Source organism: Sciurus vulgaris, assembly GCF_902686455.1.
Source record: "Sciurus vulgaris genome assembly, chromosome: 3".
NCBI classification, from domain to species: Eukaryota; Metazoa; Chordata; class Mammalia; order Rodentia; family Sciuridae; genus Sciurus; species Sciurus vulgaris.
In genome coordinates this window covers 129,720,639-129,741,606 of record NC_136463.1, presented here as the reverse complement: position 1 = coordinate 129,741,606, position 20,968 = coordinate 129,720,639, and the positions used below count along the sequence as shown (strand labels likewise).

The window sequence follows — 20,968 nt, the reverse complement described above, 5'->3', positions numbered from 1 at the left end:
GGCCGGGAAAGGGAGGGGCGGCTCACGTGTTCTCTCCTTCTCCCACACCACCCAGTTAGCTCCCGCCCGGGGCATCTGCGGCTTGGCCGCAGCCCGCGACACGCTTGTCCTACAGCGCCTCCTCCTGGACAAGGCACTAGACAGCAGAGCAGGAAAACAGCTCTGGAAACCCGAGCTCTGGGGCTTCCGTCAGTCGGCGGAGGTCTCCTCGCACCAGAGGCTCGTCCTCAGGTCCCGGGGGCTGTCTCTCACCACCCCACCCCCTAGCACAGACAACAAGCTCGTGGCCCAGAAGCAAGCATCCCCCATTAATTAGACGAGCCCAGGCGGAAAATCCCTCCAGTTTGTCGGTTTATTTATTTATTTACTTGACTGCTCTCCGCTGAGCCGCTCCCCTCACCCCAGCCCTCGAACGTGCTGCGCTGGCGTAACAAGATCCGGGAATGGTCTGCCTGAAGGATTGGCCTTAAGTTTGGCGGTTTGAACAGGCGCCAGGAGGAAAGGCCTTTTCCCAAAGCAGACGCACCAGGCTGAAAAAACCTATACACTTCCCCGAGAGTCAAATATATCTATGTCTGTATCTGTAAAAATACTTTTTAAAAAAGATTGTTTCCTTTGGCTACTGACTCGTATTTGCAGCCTGTTTCTAAAATACAGATTTAAATCGGGGTTGGGGTGTTAAGGTCACGATTGAAAATAATGTAGCAAGGGCAAAACTCTTTGGCTATATTTAGACGGAAGGCTGGAATAAAGGAATGAAGAGCAGCGAATCCTGAGGGAAGGGGTAATGGAGAGATCCGGTTGTATCTTCCTGCCTTGAGTCCACTGGCCCCCTCCCCCAATCGGTGCTGCACTGGTTGAATCCCTGGGCTGGGCTATTTCACTGCACATGCGCTGCGCGCCGGATTAGCACGCGTGGTCGGCGTTGCGGGGACTGAGTTGTGCAGGCTGAGTGCGGTATTCGGCACCATCCTCTGCTCCTGCGCCTGGTTGCAAAGGGGCTTCGAAGCCCCGTCTGGAAAAGGCAGGAAATGTACTTCTCTTTTTCAGGAAAACCTGTGCTAAAAGCCTCAACCGCTCTGATTTGCAAGCCCTGTTCCGCCGAAACCATCAAAATCTCCATATTGCCAATGATAACTGTTGTCATTTGGATCTGAAATTTCACATCTAGGGCACTTCTTTCCCTGAGTCGTCCATCAAGACAGGGAAAACCACCCTATGTTTAGAGAACACAACTTTTCCCTCATTCTGCAAAAGTATCAAGTCTAAGAGACCAGTCCCTAACAATAAGATATCTATTTACATCATTTCCTAAAACGTGGCCCTAAATTGTATTTAAATCGGAATCTGAGTTCTTGGTATCTTCTCCCCAGCTTCCGGTGCCCCCCACAAACCCTGCCTGGCCGCCGCACTGCGGCAAGGCCGTAAATACCTCTAACAGCTGCCTGCCAGCCCAGGGTGAAATACTGTCTTTGTTCCGATTTCTCCTGCCTCTCGGACTCGGAGGACAGAACTCTGGTGAAATATATTTGTTTGGAGGAATATCTGATGGGAAAACACGTTGGATTTCAGTCCTGATTCTTGGCCACATTTGTAAGAGTGAGCTTTGTTCTTCCTGGTCCTACCAGAGATCACAAACCCGGTTACAGCCTGACCCATAGACACTCCGAGGCCCGGACAAGCTATTGGCTTTCTAATCTATAAATGAACAGAGGTTCGTCCAAGGACGTTGGGAGTTACACTTCCTAGCTCCTGAACTCTTAGGGTATAAGTGTTTTTACATTTCGTTTCATTTTTGTTGTTGGTTTAACAGAGACAACGGGGGCAATTTTGTCAGTTTCAACAACCCTAACTAGTTCCCTAGTGGACTAAATGGTCTGGGTTGAAATGTAATTTGCGTTATTCCTCTAGATGCAACCAACCGTATCTTTCTAATAAGCTCAATGCTACTATGGAGCTTACAAAGAGCCTCCTCAATTCTCTGTATCTGCCGATGACATCTCTGCTGCATAATCGAACCTGCAGACCACCCTAGTTCTTGGCCACTGGAGCTCACTGGGCCAGGAACCAGGGAAAAAGTGTACGAATCTCTGAACCTACAGCTTCTCCATTAGAACCACAATTCCACTCCTATCCCTACCCTTGCTCCAACCGACCTCCAGTTCCTGGCAAGGCCTATGAATGAACCCTGATCAAGTCTGCTTCTCAATAGAGAACTCTTTCTACAAAGAATGATCTCAACATCATCAAATTGTATTAAAGAAATAATTACAAATTATAGAAACTCCAAATAAAAAATATCATTCAAGAGTTTTTTATTTGTTAGTGATCAGTGTTAGTGACTTAGGACAATTCTGCAGATGTCACCGAGCACAAATTGTGGCCCTCCATTTTGAAATGACATGATACCTAGCTAATAACTAAAAATACCTTTCTATAAATATGGCACATATTGTTCAGAAATGCTCTTCCAGCCAACACTATTACACTGAAATATTTGGGGGAACAATAAGAATTTGCTACTAAGTGCTTTGGGGATGATACCCTGACATGCGCAGTTCAGCCCCATGCGCAATGCGGCAGATTGTCTAAAGGTTTTCATACTTCACAACGTCTTCACGAAGGAATCGGTAATAGGATTTGCAAACTGCATTCTCAAGTGCCATTCAAACTCTGTGAGGGAAAAACAGTATATTTTTCTGCAAAGTTTTTTTTTTTTTTCCCCCAGCAAATGTGTGGTTCAGTAGTTTTGAAGCAGAGAGGAAAATGTTGCTATATAATGTTTATTGATAGGCAAAACCCCCAAACATTTAGAAAGCCAAAAGACCTACTCTTCTCCTACTATGGCAAATGAGAAACACACCCCCGGTGTTTGAATTTACAAGTGCTTTGCATTTCTGAAATGTCTTTTGGGTTTATCCTAAGACCTGCACCAGCTTTTTCCATACTACTATGTCCCAAAATATGCATCCATTTTGTGGCATAAAATAATTCAAATTCACCTGCAGGCTATCAGATGTGGAAGAAACCTAGTTTGAGTTATAAAAAATCCTCTGAAAACCAAAGAAATATTTTAAATATTTAAAATCTTACCCCGTGCCCAAGGCCCAATAAACCCTAAACCCTAAAAATTAGCCAGCATCAGTCACAAATAACCAAGCACACTCTGAGTACACAGAATCCACCCCACCCCCATGCAAGCCCTAACCCTCAAAAAACACCTGTCACCCTTTCAGTACCTCGGAACGTAGGCAAACCGCAAAACCAATGTCCTATTCTACAGGGTGCCTTTACTGACCTCCACAATTTCAACAAAGCTAAAATACACAGGAACCATCTTCACACCCTCCCACACAGGTCGGGATTGAGGGTCTCTCGATTTACTCATCTGCTGCTGCCCACCTCTGGAGGAAACCAGACTTCCCCTTTCCACTTCAGAGCCCAGCCGGTCCCCACCAGGGCCCCAAGGGAAGTCCTGGGGATGGATTAGCAGGTAGGGGCGCATACAGGCACCCCCAGGTTCCAGGGATGTGTAAGGGGCTGGGCCGGGCTCCTCAAACGGCGCTAGGCGGTTGGCGCTTCGAGTTCCTCGCAGGCAGCCCTCGTGGTGCGGGGAAGGGGCGACTCTTACCCGGAGGCTGCCCAGCTGGAGGCGGCGGTCGGCCTCGGCGGCTGCTGTAATCCACTAAACACTGCCCGGCAGCGTGCACCCTGGGCAGCGGGGACTGGCTCATGCTGGAGAAGAAACCGCGTCGGAACCGCGCGGCTAGTCACTCCTAGCAGGCCTGCGGCTGCCGACAAACAGTGTCAGCGCCCGCGGGGGGCTCGGCGCCTGGGGCTCCTTCCGGACTCCCCACCAGCTCCGGAGGCGGCCGCGGTGCGGCCCCAACGAGCGGCGGTAGGGTTAGGCCCGGCGCGGGGGAGAGCCGAGGCCGCAGCGGACCCCGCAACCCCGCAGCCGCCGACTGGAGCCCACCTCTGCAGAGACAAAGGTTAGAAAAAGAGGGGGTGAGGCTCTGGGAAAGCAGAATGCGGGGGGAAATTCGCCTGGGAAATCAGGAAAAAGGCCGTGAAGGCGAGCGGCGCCTGCACATGACCAGCCGCAGCCAATGACGACCGCAAATAGGTCATAAAAAGGTCTATTACCAAGTTGTAAATTTTCTTCAAACAAAAAGGAATTTACTGCAATTCCTTGCGGATTTTGCACATACAGCTCGCAAGCGCCATGTTTTCCCCTCTTTCTCGGCTCTCTTTTTTCTCGCTTTTTGCTGTCCTCTCCCTCTCTCTCTCTTACTCCCTCCTTTCTCTCTCTTTCCCTCTTCTCCTGTCCTTTTCCCCCCTTGCCTCCCAGGTCTGTCTGTCTCTGCCTCTCTCTCTTCCTCTGTCCCTCTCCCCTTCCCCCCCCCCCCGCTCCCTCCCTCTCTCCCCTCCTTCTCCCCCCCCCCCCCGGAACGTGTGTGTGTGTGTGTGTGTGTGTGTGTGTGTGTGTGTGTGTGTGTGTATTTTATTTGGCTTAAAATCTCTGCAGTTGGCTGCCGTGTAGGAAATAAATGGGTGGCTCAGGCGCTGGGGAGGTCATTCCTCCAGCAACCCCCCAACATCTTCCCCTACCTTGGTCACTTGGCTTCCCCCCCCCACCCTTCACAAAAGGCTTGCCCAGCGGGGTAGCCAAACATTTTCATTTTTATCCTCTTATCTAGGGTAAGCCAACCCCATTGATCTTTGCCCATAAAACCTGGGCTCTGCAGATCAAGAAAGCACACTCTCCCTTCCCACTCCCCACTCCTCTCCAACATAAATTCGTGTCCTTCCGACTTGCTAGGGATTTCTTTGGTAGAAGTACCAACCGGTCCAATGGCTGGAAATGGTTTTAGGTACTTGTGGACATCTCCAAAATAATAATTTAGGGTAGCCACTGTTTACTTGGTATCTCCACAGAAAAGTCCTCCTGGACAATCTTAGGTTAGGAAAAGTAATCACTTGGGATCCCCTTTGAAATCGCTTGCTTTAGGTCCCCTCTGAGAGCAATTCTCATTTTTTGTGAAATTCAATTCTGGGTCCCCTTTCTCTCCTTGAACCCCCCATGTTTGCCCACTGAAAAGTTTATTCAATGGAATTGTGAAGAGGAGGGCTCCTTTCTCCTTTTCCTGTTCAGGAAACGAGTGACTCCCCAAAATCAATGTAAAAAATAATTCTTTTTCCTCAAAGGCAGGTGTCACATCTCCTTTGCATTTTTTCTTACTCACTCCACCTGAAAGTAAATGTCTTTGGCTGGCCTCCAATATTCTCTTTATGGGCATGGTCATCCAGGTTTCAGTACCTGCCTGAAAGATGTAACCCCCACCAGCATGCTGCCAAATCTTTTCCAAGACATTTTTTATGGAATACTAGCAATATGTTTATAAGTATTTGTATTGGTTATGTGTGTTTAAGTTCTCTGCTAGTAATATCTTCACACCAAGTTCCTCAGTGAATGTGGATTTCAGTAGGAAATGGCATACCATCCTCTGGAACAGGCCATTTGTAACCTATGAGAAAATTCAGATGACCTTGGGTATTTTTTATTGCCATTTGTCAGCCAAAGCCATATTCTTTCTAGAAAAAACCAATGGGTCCTCATTTTGCTAAAGGGAACCACAAAAGCAGATAGGGTCCATGTTCTCTCTCTTCCCCTCTCCACCCCCAGATGCCCAAGGACTCATAAAATACATGGGAAGCAGAGGACAAAAGCTTGATGTGAAATAGCAACACCTCTGCATTGAAAACTAAAAAATGCTTTATTTCAGAAGGAGTTGGGGCAAGCTTTTGGACCCTCCCAAGACTAGAGCTCTTTATACTGATCTGTACATGTGAACTGAATGAAGAGAGTGTTCAATTCTAAAAATTTTCTGAGATAATCAATTTGCCTTTTTATTTTCTCCCTTCTACCCAAATAAAGCAGAGCTTCATAACCCTCCTTTTCAACTTGGGGAATAAGGGCTGGGAAGAGGCTCTTCACACTGAAAAGGCAGCCATATTTGCTCTTTTCCCTCTGTGCAGAAGTAAGCAATGTATTGATCTTCGTGGAGCCTTACAAAATTGCACCCCTGAACTGACTTATCTCTAAAAAGATTGAGACCTACCACCTCTTTTGTGTTTCTCATTCTTACAAGTAGAAAGCCTAATTCACTCCGAAGGCTTGGTTCTTTCATTGTTAACATTGGAGGATCCTATTTTTCTCTTACAGACCTAGGCAGACTGCTGCAGTTCAGGGCAGAAAAGCGCTGTCTGGATTTGCAAAGGATTCTCTGAAGGTTTATGCAAATTTTTGCAGTAAAAAAACATTTGCTCCTTGCTACAAAGCTTGAATGTTTACAGATCTGAGCCAATTAGAAAGGCAACTTGGGCACTCGTCACTGTTCCTCTGTCTACATGAGACACCATGATGGGGGGGTGTGTGGAGATGTCTAGCCATTGTAAGAGAAGGTGGCGAATGTGTGTAATGTGTAACTCCTCAGAGTGTTTATTTGAAGACAAATATATGCTGTTTCCTAACTACAGAAGAAAATACATATACCTATGTTTATAACTAACATTTTCTGCATGTGCACAATGTGTACAATCTATGTATATGTACAGATTCATATTCTCAAATATATCAGTTATTACAGCAAAGTCATTTTCTGTACACGAGTGATGATTTACCATGGTTTAGGGGACCAGCAGGATCAGAAGGTTCCAGATCAGCACAGAATGTCAAGGAAGGGACATTTTTACCTTCCCTCCCTTTTTTAATTTCCACATCCACCCATGCACTAGGTCCCTCACTTGGTAAGAGTCTTGCTCAAATATGTAGCTCAAAAAGTGATATTTGGGGAGCATTTTTGAGAGATTAAGTTTTGCTAATATGCAGAATAGTCCCTTAAACCAAGGGCAACTAGAGTTTAGAAAAGCATAGGTCTTTGGGCAGTTTATGCCCCAGGCTGTTCCCCAGGCATGCCTTCAACCCTAGGCATCCTTCTCTGTTATAGTCAGTATTTCAGGCAGCAGCACACAGTGCAAAACATTCTCAAATCCAGCATGCACATTTGCAGCTGTCTCCTCTCGTCCAAGTGTTTTAGCCTGGGCCACCCATGACTTAAAACTGTCTTTCCTGGATTGAAAAGCCTCTTCCCTGGGTGGAAAGCCAGGTAAGTGGTGCTTCATCTCTGACCCAGTCAGTGCCAATATTCCTCTGGTCAATGGAGCAGCAAGAAGATGCCTACCAATAAATACCTGAGGGGGCAAGCCTGGCCCCAAACTAAAGAATCATCTTTTCTTACCTGTGCAATAAAAACCACTCTGGAAATAGAGATGTGTCACTAATCTATCCCCAGCACCATGCACAAACACACAATTGTGCTTCTTTAAAAATAAATGACTAAAAAAAAAAAGAAAAGCCAGAGCTTTTCAACATCTAGCTAATAAAGATATTTTCCATTTTTCAAGAAGAAACAATCCTTTTCTTGAATTTCTTCCCTCTCCCTTCCCACATTCCCCCCATCCCTGTAAGATGGCAGCTGCAAGAGCAGGCTCCGATGGGAAATGAATATCTTGTTAATAACAGATGCCAAAACCCAGCATCAGTGGGAATCAGGGGAATTAAGCTGTGGCATAACCTGGACTCTGGGTTGTCCCCTACCAGGCCTACAATTTGAGGGTACTTTGAGGAAGTTCAAAGCATTCACAATATCTTAGCAGGATTATTAGCAAGATGAAGCATAGATAGCATAGCCAGCCCTCTTGACTATAAGAGTATCCTCCTACCCCAGCTTTAAAAAAAAAAAAATTGCATGGGATGTGTGTTACCCCCAACCCTTTCTTAGCAAACAGAAGCCTTGAGCAAGTCGCTGCCTTATGATCACTGGCTATTGTTTGTAACAGTATAAGGGATATTTGCAGCACTCAAAGACATTAGCTATAGAAAGATTCATTTCTTTATTAAGGAGCTAGCTATGTTCTGGTTGTTTACACTCGAGTTTTCTGCATTTGCTCTCCGGGTTTGTTTCAAATAGGTGAGGCCATAGTTCTGAAGAACAGCAGAGGACCATACCAACCATCATCTGAGATGCCCATAACAAGTTGGCATAAAAGGAGCATGCGAACAGAGCGAAGGAAATACAAATAAATATGGCACATACGCAAAAAACAGAATTTCAGTGGTGGCCCTAGTGTAGAGACTAAGCGATTTCAGGCGATTACAAGTGAGGTTCAAAATGAAAGCAAGGTGACTTGCCAGAGTGAAAGGTTAATGAGTGAAAATGTTATAATTGGTTTTTCAAGTATTAATTCACTCTAGATTATTTAATTGCCATAATTTGTATGGACTATAGAAAAATGATTAAATGTCAACTGTGACATTATCCTGAAACTTTTGTCACTGGCCCAACATTTTCCCGAAGTTCAAGGAAGCTGCCAGAGCCTGGACTACACATTATACTCTTTAGCTAACATGTGCTTTTCAAATATTTGGCCCAGACTTTTCCCTGATATATTACATCAACAAAATACTCAGAGAAACCTTTAACTATTTTTAGAAGTAAACAAAAGGCACCTGAACCATTCATTATAAAAGCATAAAGAAAAACATAAATAATACATTTTAATCAAATAATATAAAGTAAAAATTCTGCAGGCATAATTTTTTAAAATTAATAAACTTAATTTACTCACCATAAAGATTTAAGTTGTTCAAGTGCACTTGTTTGATTAATAAAGCATTTCATATTCAATTATTTAGTGCTAATATTTAGGAAGTTTACGTTGTTGAGGCAAATCACCAGCTCAGACATTAGAAACTACCATTACAAAAATATAGCTACAAGGTCAGTATCAAATTACCCTTTCATAGGACAGCTCAGGTATTGCTTCTATGCAATACTAGAAACTTTGTTTAAACACCCAAATCCCTCTTAAAGCGCAGAAACCTCAAGAGCAGTGACATGAAGGTAGCTTGAAACACAGGTAAGGTCCTTTCCAAAAAATAAAATAGGTGGTGCCCACCACCATATGTTGACCATTAGTTTTAATAGTCTGTGGTAAAATTTTAAAGGTAGAAGTTAATTTGTCGGGCCTTCAGCTTTGTCTTCCTCCAGCTCTTGGACTTCCTTTTTGGTTTCCCCGTCCTTCACCTCCTGCCGGGAAACGGGAAATTTGTCCTTGTTGTTCTCCTTTTTCCATTTCATTCTCCTATTCTGAAACCAGATTTTTACCTGTCTCTCAGTGAGGGCTAGGGCGTGGGAAACCTCAATTCTTCTCTTCCTGGTCAGATAAGGGTTAAAAAGGAATTCCTTTTCCAGCTCTAGGGTTTGGAAGCGACTGTAGGTTTGTCTTCCTCTTCGTCTACCAGGAGCTGCTGATTAAAACAAAAAGGTGGAAATCAACGTTTAAAAAAATGCAATGGTGTCTCTGCAAGTTGCTGGAGGTTTCTGAAATTGGTCTAACGGGTGAACTATACAGAGTGCTCTTAAGCTCAGTATATGCAGGCAAGAGAAGCAGAGAAAAGGTCTTCACAACTATTCTGTCCCCATCATCTTTACATGGTTTCTACTTTAAAAAAAATCTTATTACTTTATGAATGAGAGCCACTATGGCTATACAAGAAAGAAAAGGAGGGGGAGTGAGAGGAAAAGGGGAGTTTTAAAGCTAGAACGTGAGATGAAAGCAGATTTCTTCCCTTCTCCCCTCTTAAAAAAAAAAAAAAAAAAAAAAAATCCCAACCTTGTGGTCTCATCCAGGGAAACATTTGAGAAGGAGACGAGCTCTGATTTAAGTGGTCTGGGTCCTCGCCAATATTACCACTGGACGATTTACAGTCAGGATATTGTACCAGCTCGGCCTCTTGCTGGGTCGTAAAAATCGGCTGTCTCTGTAAGTTATCGTATCCGTAAAACTTCGCGGGCTCCCCGTGACAGGCAATCCCGCCGCAGGGGGGAGGCGGCGGCGGAGGCGGAGGATGCGGAGGAGGAGGTGGGGCGGCCTGGTAGGCAGCGGCCGGGCTGCCCCCGCCCGGGTGGAAGTAATCCTGGCCGGGGCCCGGGCCCCGGCCGCCCCCACCGCCGCACCCGGGCCCCGTGGGCGGCGGGGACTGGTGCGGGTGCGCGTGCGCCTGCGGGGGCGCGTGCGGGAAGCCCGCGGCGCTGTTGCCATAGAGCTGTAGGGCGGCGGCGGCGGCGTGGCGGCTGCCGACCTCGGGCGCGAAGTGACAGTCGTAGTAAGTGGGATTGATGGCCTCGCCCGCCGCTGCCGCGGCCGCGGCCGCCGCCTTGTACTTGGAGTACAGCGGGTTCACGAAGTACGAACTCATCCGGGCGGCGGCGGCCGAGGACCGACGTAGGACAGCACGGGCAGGCGACGCGGAGCAGTCAGGGAGCGCGCCTGGGCTCGGCCGCACTGCCGCGGGGGCCTCTGGGGCGGCCTCTCGCGCCGCTGTGGCCGCCGGACTACGTCGCTACTGCCGCCCGCCCGCCCTGTGCGCGTCGCCTCTGAGGCCCAGCGGCCCGGGTGCTGGGCTACTGGGCATTCATGCCCGGCTGGGGTGCCGCCGCCTCGGCCTTGCGCCGCCTCCCTCGCGGATCGCGGGGCCTCGCCCAGCCCCCGCGCGCCGCCGCCCTCCCAGTCTCTCCTGGCGCGCACCGGCTCGGCTGCAATATAATCGCCGACGCCCTGGATGACCTGCCCCGCTGCCTCCACTGTTTCCTCTCAGGCACCAGGCGGCCCTAGCACAACGGGACAAGAAAAAAGTGCGCCCGGCCTGCGGGGATACTTTTTTTGGCTTCGGTTTACAAGCCCTGCTCTGGAGGAAAAAGAGGAAAAAAAATAAAAACCTTTGCCCGCTGCTACCTCTCACCTCGCCCCCCCTGTACCCCCCTCCCGCCGATCTCGCCGCCGCCGCCTCCGCCGCCGCCCCGGTGCGCGCAGGCGAGGCATTTTCGCACCCCACCACTGCGAGGAGAAGTAGCGAGATGGGGGCGAGATAACCGCGCGGAGGGATCCATGCGAAGGCCAAGCGAACTGTGCTCTCGACGGACGCCTCACGCCATCCCCGAGATGCCTCCGCCAGCCTTAAAGGGGGCCCATAAAGCCGCACTGCCAAGGGCTCGCTTTGCCCCGGGGCCGGGGGGTCGCCTGCGGTGGCCGGCTGAGAAGGGGCGCGGCAGAACATTAGACTTGGGGAGGCAGGGAGGATACTGTCAGGAGGCTGCAGAGCAAGTGACTCCTTCCCGGAGCCCATGGAACAGCCCTATGAAGATTGGCCATGGGTTTTGCATTTCTGAACACGAAAGCGCGGCTCAGGGAACAGGGACAAGCAAGGTTGACAGACCGGACCGTTCATTTATTTGGGTCTGAGTGATTTGATTAAAGGTCACAAATATGGCCCCAAATCTTGGCGTTATCAAACGAATCAAAGTCCTTTCCAACCGAAAGGGCCTTGTGGAAAGGAGACGTACATTTACCCTTGACGCACTGCATACCTGGCTGAGTCTCCTAGGTTAATTGATATTTAATGAAAATCATGCCCATGAATATAGTTTCCATCATTTCACCCTTGACAGACGTCAGTACTAGGAACAAGGGGGGAGACTGTAGAACGTGGGAAGGGGGCATTAGCACTTCTGAGGGAGTAAATAGAGGAGCGGACAGAAATGTTCTTAGTCGAAAAAGAGGACTCACGCTGGGGTGGGTGGCATTTTCTGGGTCTGGACTTGAGGCTCCCAGGTCTCAGCCCCACGCCTGCGCCAGTAGACCTGGAAAGACTGTGGCCCTGGTGGAGCACCGGGGACCGACACTCCGGAGTCCCCCCTGGGGCCTCAAGTCTGGCATTCGGATCGCGCCAGTTCCAGGCTGCTGCAGGCGGCCAGGTCTCCCGCTAACTATTCTAGTTAATTCGAGAAACCTGCGAAATAGCTGTTTGAGAGTGGACGCGGGCCTTAGCTTAAAGTTGCTAATTTTTCTCCCGAAAGAAAAGAAAGGGAAAGCTCAGCCTAGTTTGTGAGTAGAGGAGCAGAAGCAGCCAAAGTTACGTATGAACTGTTGAGTGTGAATCGGTAAAATATTCCAGATTTTAGCAACTCTCTACCGAGTTGCCTGGCGTTACACCATTAACATCCTCCTCACTCTTTTTTTCTCTCGTCTCCCGTTTTAATAAGTGTAAAACATTTAATAAATGACATTTAATAAGTGTTCAATAAAGATAGTGGTTTTCTACTGTGTATTTTCTTTTTCCTTCTCCTACTCAGCCTCCTTCGTGGGTTCTTTGGATGTTGAGCCCCTTTCCTTTCTGGATAATCCAGTGTTGTGAGGGCATGAAGCTCACTGGCCTTGGGAACAGACCTCAAAGACACGCCCAGCCCACCAAGGACGATCTGGTTTAAGCTAAAACACACCACGCCAGCTTTCCACGCCAAATGTAATGCCTAAAAACCCCAGATGGTTTCAAAGTCGCAGCAGGCCAGTGATTTCAACTATCCTGTCATTCCTTGTGGGTTAGCCCCGCTTGTGTGATTGGGGATCCCGAGGTCGGCCCTGCGGACTGAATATCATTTTTACAAATGGAGAAAATTAAGGTTGAAATGGAAAGGCATAGCAAGATAATAGTGTCTGCCTCAACTATTTCTAGAGGGAATAACTGGAAATGGTGAAGGCACACAGATTGTTAATGAATCTGAAGATAAAGCCCTGCTTTACTGAAATTTTAAATTAGTAGAGAAGGCAGAAGACTTTTGTTCTGGGGGTGGCAGGAGGGCGAGGTGCTTTTGTAAATTATTTTTTGTTTTCGTTTTGTTACTGCCAAATATCACCAGATAGCTTTCTTTAAATTCAGAGGGGAAGGAACTGATTCTAAAAGTTAAACATTTATACTTCCATCTTGCAAATATCCAATTGAAAGATTATTTTCAATAAAGCCTTGGTGCTAACTCTGTAATGGTGCCTTTTTATTTCACTGTTTAGCGTGTGTGTGTGTGTGTGTGTGTGTGTGTGTGTGTGTGCGCTCGCGCGCACACTGCTTGTCCGCGGTGTTTGAACCCTGATAAATAAATGGGTTTGGGAATGGAATTGGGAAAAAATAGAAGAGATAACCCAAATCTCAATGACATAAGAGGCTTTTTAGAACTGTTTGATTCCTTGGGTGGGATTGGGGGAACTGAACGCTACTAAATGCATTTCTATACATTCAGGCCTAATTTAGAAAATATTAAAACAACATTTTCTCTTGGGACAATACACATTCTTAAATTTTATTTAAGCGTCTTGTTTATAATCTGAATAAAAAAAGTACAATTAACTTTGTAAATAAAAATCTATGCTTTTACACGTTTTCGTTTTGATAGAATGCATTAATTTAGCATAGCGTTTTGTAGTTTCAGCTGTGCCATAGTCCAAATTTTCTTAAATCCTGGCTAAGCCAACATTTTATGCCTCACAAACACGGGTGGAGAATTTAGCAGTGCACATTGTTTGTTTTTGGTTAAATTTATCTTAATTTGGGATTAAAATAAGATTGTAAATATTTTTAATCAAAACCTTTCTGCACCGCAACTCCAGCTTTACGAGATCAGAAAATGGAGCAACAGCGCTCTCTAGTGGCCAAACGCCAATCGAGCGAACCGAGTTCAACTTCGCTTTTATTTCTTTCAAACCAATTCTAGTCTCATTCACTAGTTTGGGATTTGGACCACTGACACGAATAATGCTTCTCTATTTGATTGTCAACAAGTCGACAGAGCCTCCTGAAAGCTGAGAATATTTTTATTTGTGTTCCCAAGAGCTTCCAGTAGTGTCTTTGCCAAAGGCTTCTAGACCTTCTTTTTGCTAGACACTATAGTTCCTCATTCTGTAATAGTCCAGCTGTGCCTTTTAGCACAATTACAGATTTAACAAAAATCAACTAAATTTTTGTTTAAAAAATCTATATTTAACAAAAATCAACTGTCAGTTCCAAAGCTTTATTTTCTCCCAAAGGAACCAAGCAATTCAACAACTAAGAAATTATAGAAGTTAGGAATTGTTATTTTTCGTTTAAAGTTGTTGTTTTTAGCATTAAATATTGAATGTTTGTGATTTTAACTTTATAAGCTTGATGTTCTGGGCTCATTTAGCTGGGCAATTTGGGAGGAGTGAGGCCACATTGAAAGCTTTTTGCTGGATTTCTGAATGGCTGTCTGGAAAGTCCCTTTTGGGCTTATGTTCCTTTGAAATCCTATGGACAATAATGGGATTTTAAACGTTTGTAACAAAAGTCACAGACAGACCCAAATTGACTAAACATTCCACTTGAATTTTTAAAAAAGCCACAGCTATTAAGTCAGCTTAGGTGTTTCCTGATCTTTTTTTCTCATTTTCAAAAATGCTTTCTGCCAGTTCAGGTGTAATGACTATTTTTGATAAGAGAATAGACATATATTTCTGCTGTAAAGTTTGGAATGAAGGGCAAGATCTTTTTTTTTTTTTTTTTTTTTTTTTTTTTTTTTTTTTTTTTTGTATAGAAGCATGTAACTTCATCTCTTCTCACATATTATACTTCTGGAGACTCTTATCTGAGTAAATGACCCAAGCTTACTAACCTTCCAACTCTCAAATAAGAGGGTATTGTTTTGTTTTGCTTTGCTTTTTTAAAGAACCAGCTAGACTGTGGCCATAGTCAAAATATCATAAAGAGCCAGTCGCCATAAGCTATTTCTAGTGCTCAGTCCATTTTAAAAATCAGAAATACATCACCTTCTTCTTCCTATCTCTCATTTTTATTTCTTAGGTGCTCACACCTCACCCGGGGGCTCCCAAGGCCCTGCCTTCTCGGTTCAACACAGTCTTGTTTATATTTTATTGTCCAGATTTTAAGACCCAGTTTTGTCTGCATTTTTCCTTTCCTCTCACAAACATCAAAATGAGATGGTTTCAAAGCGAAGCGCCTGGCCTGTCGTAAACTCATTACCTCCAGACGTCTCGCCGGCTCGATGGCTTTATGACACCTTGGCTCTTCCTGTTTTCAAAGAGCTCTAGGTACCGGGCTGGCCGCAGGGGCGGGGGTACGCAGCACCTTCTGCCAGATCTGGGCCTTGGCTTTCTCTCCCAGCCCCCCTCTGCTTTCTCTTCGAGTCCCCTCTTTTATCAGGATCCCCAAGATCTCTGCCACCGCCCCCGCCTTCCGCCCAGCCCAGGCCGTCCGGCGCCGCCGCCTCCTCTAGGGCCTGCAAAGACTGTGCTCCGCCTGAACCCTCACTTACAATGACCTTCATTTTAGCCTGTGAATGCGGACCTCAGAGGGCCAATCTGGGGGCTAAACATACACAGAAGCTGGGTGGAGGGAAGGGGGCGGCGGAATGAGGGTGGCCGGGAGGAGTTCCTTGACCATTTTGATCCACTAAGGTCACTTTGGGGCTCCGGTGGGGAGGGGCGGAAGCTCACAGCTTAACCAGCTTGGACCTCCTGGAGCCAGCCAGCCCCACCGAGCTGGGGGAGTAACTCCAGAGTGCAGAGTTGGCCTTTCCCTAGTTTGGAGACCAGGACTGGCGGCTGAGGCTCCATGGGTTTATGGAGGTGTGGGGTGGTTATGGCAAAGCCTGAGTAAAAGGATGGTTGGTTCCTGGGGCCCGCCGGCTCCTCTGGGCGTTGCTGCGATGCTGAAAGCTGGGCCCAGAGTTCAGAGTTCACTGAAGCGCTGGCACCAAGATGAGGAAGGCCAAGACCCCCCAGGGGCTACACTCCAGGCCAGGTCTGCCCATACAAAGGAAGTTCAGAGGAACATCAGAGAGACCTGCCAGTTGGAAGGGCTCCGATTTTTTAGCAATGTCTCCCAAGGATAGAGGAGAATTCTGGTGAGGGTGATATTTTGTAGAGACAGAGAAGTGACACAACGTTCAGGGCCAGCATCTGGGCTCCATTTCATCAGGTTAGCATTTATTGGTAGGAAGCATTAACATTTACAACTGGTCCTCGAGGAGGAACCCGGAGGGCCACAACCCGAGGCAGCCCACGTGAGCCCAGCCTTTGCAGAAAGAGTAACTGCTCTGAAACAACAAACCCCAGACCCACCCGAGGCCCCCGGCTTCTCTCTAGGCCTCACTCGAGGTCTCAGCCGAGAGCCTGCGAGGTCCCTGTTGAAAGTGGGCTTACAAAGTCCGGTAGGCGACCCACCCACCCTGGCTTAGGCCTGGGCGAGTAGCCAGGGTGTCCACAGTGTCTTCCTTTGCCTTCAGCTTCTCGGCATTGGGGGCGCTTGGTCCTGTTTGGCGAGCGCTGCGGGAGCTAAACTACAGCACTTTTCAGAAACATGGGGGACATTTACACATGAGAGGGCTCCTCAAGCCGGCGTGCACTCACAAAATATAGCATTTCCTAAGGAACCGATGGAGCAGGAAAGGGGGGGGGGGTGGAATAGGCGAAACCCCAAAGCCACTTGGTTTATCCAACACAGAAGCGAGCAAATACAGAGTTCCCCAAATACCTCACAGAGACCAACCACAGTCACTTCTACAAAAAAAAAAAAAAAAACAAGTCTGAGTCGCTGGAGAGTTTCTGGAAATCAAGCACCCCCAAAGAAAAACTCCGTTGCCTTTGAGCGCTCCTGCCGGTACCGAGCTGGGTCAGTCTCCTTTGGGGCATTTCTCCTTGCTCATCTTTTTCATTTTCATTCTACGATTCTGGAACCAAATTTTGACTTGTCTCTCTGTGAGGTTCAGAATCCTGGCCACCTCGTAGCGCCGGTCCCGGGTGAGGTACATGTTGAAGAGGAATTCCTTCTCTAGCTCAAGCGTCTGGTATTTGGTGTAGGGACAGCGCTTTTTCCGGGTGGAGCGAGCGTGGATCCAGTTCGCTGCGGGGTTGTCTACGAAGAGGGGGGTTTACAGAGGAGAGCGAGGGGCGGAGGGGAGGCAGGGAGAGACGACAGGGTGGGGAAGAGAGGTCGTTAAATTAATTTCACCAAGGATGGCCGCTTTTCACAACTTGGGGGAATTATCATAAAAAGCCTTAATGCCCGCGCTGTTTACCGTACAAACCGCGCGCCCAGGGTAGGTGGTTATGGGAAGCTTTTTTTATGGATGCGTGTTGCTCGCCTAGGCATGGGTAGGCGTCTAGACGTTTTTATAGGTTAGTAAAACTATCAGTTTTGCACATTCGAGCCTTACAGGTTTCAGCAATAAATCAGAGGGCAATTTCTTTTGCACTTACTTGGGTCAAGTTGCTGCTGCGGCGGCTGCGGATGCTGCTTCTCCTCCTCCTTCAGCGGGCAGCCCGGGCTCGGGTGATCACTGCAAGCCGAGGGCTCCGACGAACCGCCTGCCCCAGGCCCAGCCCGGATCCCCGCCCCGGGCCCGGTTCCGCCTGCCGCCGCTGCAGCCTTGTCCCGCAGGAATGAGTTGCACGAGAACTCGGTGCCGCCGCTCCCCTGGGACTCCCGAGCCGCAGAGCACTCAGTCCGTTTGGAGGAGGAGGACGAGGAAGTGGAGGAGGAGGAGGTGGAGGCTGCGGCGGGGGCCGGGGCCGCTCCAGTTTCAGGCTTAATCCCGTAGTGGCGCCCGTTGGCTGAGCCACCGGGGCCAGGGCTGGGACCAGGGCCCGGGGCGCCGCCTCCGCCACCGCCACCACCACTGCCCGCGCCACCGGGGAAGCCGGGCAGTGGCTCCATCCAGGAGCGCACGTAGCGACCGGGCTCGGAGGCGGCGGCGGCGGCCAGGGGCGGCGGGGGCACGTACGGGTGATACAGGCCGCTCATCGCCGCAGCCGCCGGGGGCTGGGCGGGCACCGCGGACCACGAGGCGGAGAACACGGCCGATTTAGGGGCAAAACTACACGAGGCGAACTCGGCAGCAGAGGCTGCCGGACTATCGGCCACACCTGCAGGCCGGCCCTGCGCGCTTGGCCCCGGCGGCCCGAAGCGCGCCGCGAACACCTCGTCGCCCTCATGGCCTATGAGCGAGTCCACGTAGTAGTTGCTGAGGGTGCCACTGGAGGACATTTTGAGGCGCCGTGCGCTCCCACCCAAGGTTACACTGCCCGCCGCCGAGCCGCTCCCCGCCGGCTCCCGAGCCGCCGACTAGTTCGCAGGCTGCAGCCTCCACCATTGGTCGCGCGGCCCACGTGATCATATTTACCAATACCGGGAGTAAATCAGTCCGCTAAACTGGGGGCTGCTGTGATTTAAAAAAAAAAAATCATCATCAACATAAGCGCGATAATTAGAGTCCGTAGGCCCAGGTCTATGAGCCCGCTCGGCCTGGCCTGGCCCGGCCCGGCCCGACCTGCCCGGCGCTGGCTGGGACCAACAGGCCCATCAGTGGCCGGAGGAGGCGCTGGGGACTATTTGTTCATCTCCTCTTGCCGCTCTGGGTCCTGGAGTCTCGACCAGGGCTCTGGCTCCCCCGCTCCTGGGCACAGAGCCGCGGGTCGCGCGTCCGCGGCGGCTCACCTAGCACTTAGCCAGAACCCTGAGCAGCCTGAGGCAGGCGGGCCTTTAAGGGCGGCCCCCTGGCGCCCAAGGGGGAGTTTTCTCCCCTCGTTTCTCTCCCTACCTAAACCCACCCCCTACACACACACACACACACACACACGCACACGCACACACACACACACATACACACGCTCTCACAGCTTGTCGTGTTGTTTAAAACAGGTGGAAGACCTCTGTAATGATATTATGCCTTTCAATAAAAATTTTATGAGGTGTATTTGATTATAGATTAATGTGTCCCTAATAAAACGGACGGATGGAGCAGCTCGGAGAGCCCCCTCCCCCTACCACATTCACACACGCCCGCGCAGCCACACACAGCCTCGACGTGAGGCTAGGCACACGCCGAGGCCGGAGGGGAGAGTTGAGGCGCCTGGCTCGCGGACAGGCCCAGCCGGTTCGGCGTCGGCGGTGGCCAAGGTGGGGACTTCTGTCTGCCCTCATAAGGGCCGGCGGGCGGTGGAGTCTACCGCGCAAACAATGTAGGCCAGGGTGCCACGTCTTCTCTCGAGCTGCTGGAGAGGCCCTGGAAGAGAACACGCGACAAAGGGAAGAACCCAAATGCCAGTGCGGGCCCGCTCCCACCCGCCGCCCTGTCCTGCCTTCAGTAAGGCCTTCGGGAACCGCGTCTCCTAGATCAAGGCTGTTTTGTGCCTTTCCCATTTAGAGGCCTCCAAATGGATTCCCGAGATAAGTGAAAAATCCAAAGAGCCAGGTCCTTGGGCTACTCCCTTCCCAGTTCTTTTTCTTGCCTCCAGAGGTAAGACTGGGCAGCCTTGAATCTGAGGGAAATGCCCATTGTCACTCCCAAATCCATGGTACAAAGCCTCAGAAGCCTGGCTGGGAGCCGAGACAAAAGCGGCCCGGGTGTCACCGCCGGCGGAGGATAGGAAGGTATATTCCTCGTTCTACAAGTTGCCCAGCGCACCCTTGAGGACTCCCAGCCCACCTCCAACCCTGTAAAGAAAGGGGGTAAATGGCTACTTGTGGTCTGATTGATTGCCTTTGCCAATGGCTTTCTGATTTTGTTCCAGAGGGAATGCCTTTCCTGTAACACAGGTTTTCCTCCCGACATGGCCCCCTATCAACAACTAATGGCGCTCCCCACATCGCTGAGAGAAATGGGGAAGTTAAAAGTACACTCCATCTTTTACCCAACCAATATAAATCCAGGACAAATCTATTCCAGTGTTCCCAATCTAGTATAGATTCAGATCCCTTCTTCTCCCATCCCTAGGAAATGATGACTCTAAAGGATTCTGTCTGGGAACTTGGGATGGTTCCTAGTCTGGAGGAGGAAGTTTAAAACTGAATAAATACTGAGTGTCCCAAAGCCTCCCTGGCTGAGGGCTCTGAGTTTCAGAGCTTCTAAGTAGATTGTTCTTAGGGGGAAAAGGGAGGAGGATGAAAGGACCTGTTTTGTGAAACTCCTTTGAGCTATTGGAAACCCTCTGAAATTGCAGCCAGAACCTGGAGCAACGAATTTTCTGTCAGCTTTCCCCCACAAAGTTTCCCTTCCCTTTTCTCTGGCAGGACTAGATAAATCTGGGCTCTGTGTTTGTGGATTCTGCAGATGCTAGTGGGAATTTCTCAAGCTATGAATGTAAAAGAAACACTGGACTTCATGGAAAGTCATGTTCACTTGCATATTCTCTTTCAGTCACCTTTTCTATATCTTCTTGATTCCTATAAGTGGGTCCACTGCATTTTGTAGTTAAATACTGGGAGGTTTGACTAGAGAGAATCTTTTCATTTCTTCCTTTAAAAAATTTCATATGAGCCACTAAAAGGTAATGACTTGAGCATAAAATTCTTCTACAAGAAGAGCAAAGCAAAGTGGGCTGGAAAAACTCACCCATCCTTCCCTGGGGCCTGGCTGTCTTGTACTTGAGATAGGGGTGGGGTTGAGCAAAAAGGGACAAAATTGGATTCGATGCAAGCTAAGCTGCTGATTGTCCTTGCTCCTGTAGTGGAGTCCCGGGTAGCTTCCAGGTGGGCAAGACCAGTTTTAACCTAGTCCCTGATGATAGCTTCCCAGTCAGAAATCACCAACATCTCACTGAAAGCATTAAAAATAACACAACCAAAACCCAAACAGAAAGAAAAAAATCTCACACACACACACACACACACACACACACGCACGAACAGATGAGAGGAAAAAGCAACTTGTGGCACAAGCTTACTTACCAGGCTCGGGCTAGAAAGAAGCTCACACCTTTTGAGAATGAAATTACAGTACCATGATTGGGGACTGGGAGAAGAGAGAGGACACTATCTTTTCCCATTTATGAAAAATACAAGCCCAAGAGATTATCACTCTTCCTCCCCCACCACTGCCTAATTCTAGCACCCTAGGCCTCCTTCGGTTTTTCTCTTCCATTTCCCTTCTCCTGCTCCGTCACTTCCCAACCCTACTGCCCCAACAGCAGTTTAACCCAAAGAGAACCTCCCCAAAGGCTTTCATTTCCATCATAATGTTTTTCCATTTCAGAAAGCAGA

General features: G+C 48.7%; 2 protein-coding genes across 3 annotated transcripts; both read right to left on the bottom strand.

Annotated features, from left to right (window-relative positions):
• Positions 1-7,932: 7,932 nt before the first annotated feature.
• On the bottom strand, positions 7,933-12,136 carry HOXD8 (homeobox D8). Of its 2 annotated transcripts, none has more exons than XM_079134817.1 (2): positions 9,739-12,136; positions 7,933-9,370 (listed from the first exon to the last, which is right to left on the bottom strand). In XM_079134817.1, exons 1-2 carry the CDS (start codon positions 10,322-10,324, stop codon positions 9,078-9,080), a joined length of 879 nt encoding a protein of 292 aa, XP_078990943.1. In that variant the 5' UTR covers positions 10,325-12,136; the 3' UTR covers positions 7,933-9,077. The 2 variants fall into 2 exon arrangements, with proteins under 2 accessions (XP_078990943.1, XP_078990942.1); XM_079134816.1 differs by having other exon boundaries at positions 7,933-9,373; positions 9,739-12,128.
• Positions 12,137-15,869: 3,733 nt separating this feature from the next.
• Positions 15,870-18,537, bottom strand: HOXD9 (homeobox D9). The gene is made up of 2 exons (XM_079133614.1): positions 17,188-18,537; positions 15,870-16,843 (listed from the first exon to the last, which is right to left on the bottom strand). Exons 1-2 carry the CDS (start codon positions 17,972-17,974, stop codon positions 16,602-16,604), a joined length of 1,029 nt encoding a protein of 342 aa, XP_078989740.1. The 5' UTR covers positions 17,975-18,537; the 3' UTR covers positions 15,870-16,601.
• Positions 18,538-20,968: the final 2,431 nt, after the last annotated feature.

What these genes read in the sequence shown, in the direction of transcription:
- HOXD8 (XM_079134816.1), bottom strand. Translation starts at nt 10,324, where the DNA reads ATGAGTTCGTACTTCGTGAACCCGCTGTACTCCAAGTACAAGGCGGCG. An exon ending in TCCCTGGATGAGACCACAAG is followed by an intron (nt 9,374 to 9,738) that starts GTTGGGATTTTT and finishes TGTTTTAATCAG; the next exon opens with CAGCTCCTGGTAGACGAAGA.
- HOXD9 (XM_079133614.1), bottom strand. Translation starts at nt 17,974, where the DNA reads ATGTCCTCCAGTGGCACCCTCAGCAACTACTACGTGGACTCGCTCATA. An exon ending in GCAGCAGCAACTTGACCCAA is followed by an intron (nt 16,844 to 17,187) that starts GTAAGTGCAAAA and finishes CCCTCTTCGTAG; the next exon opens with ACAACCCCGCAGCGAACTGG.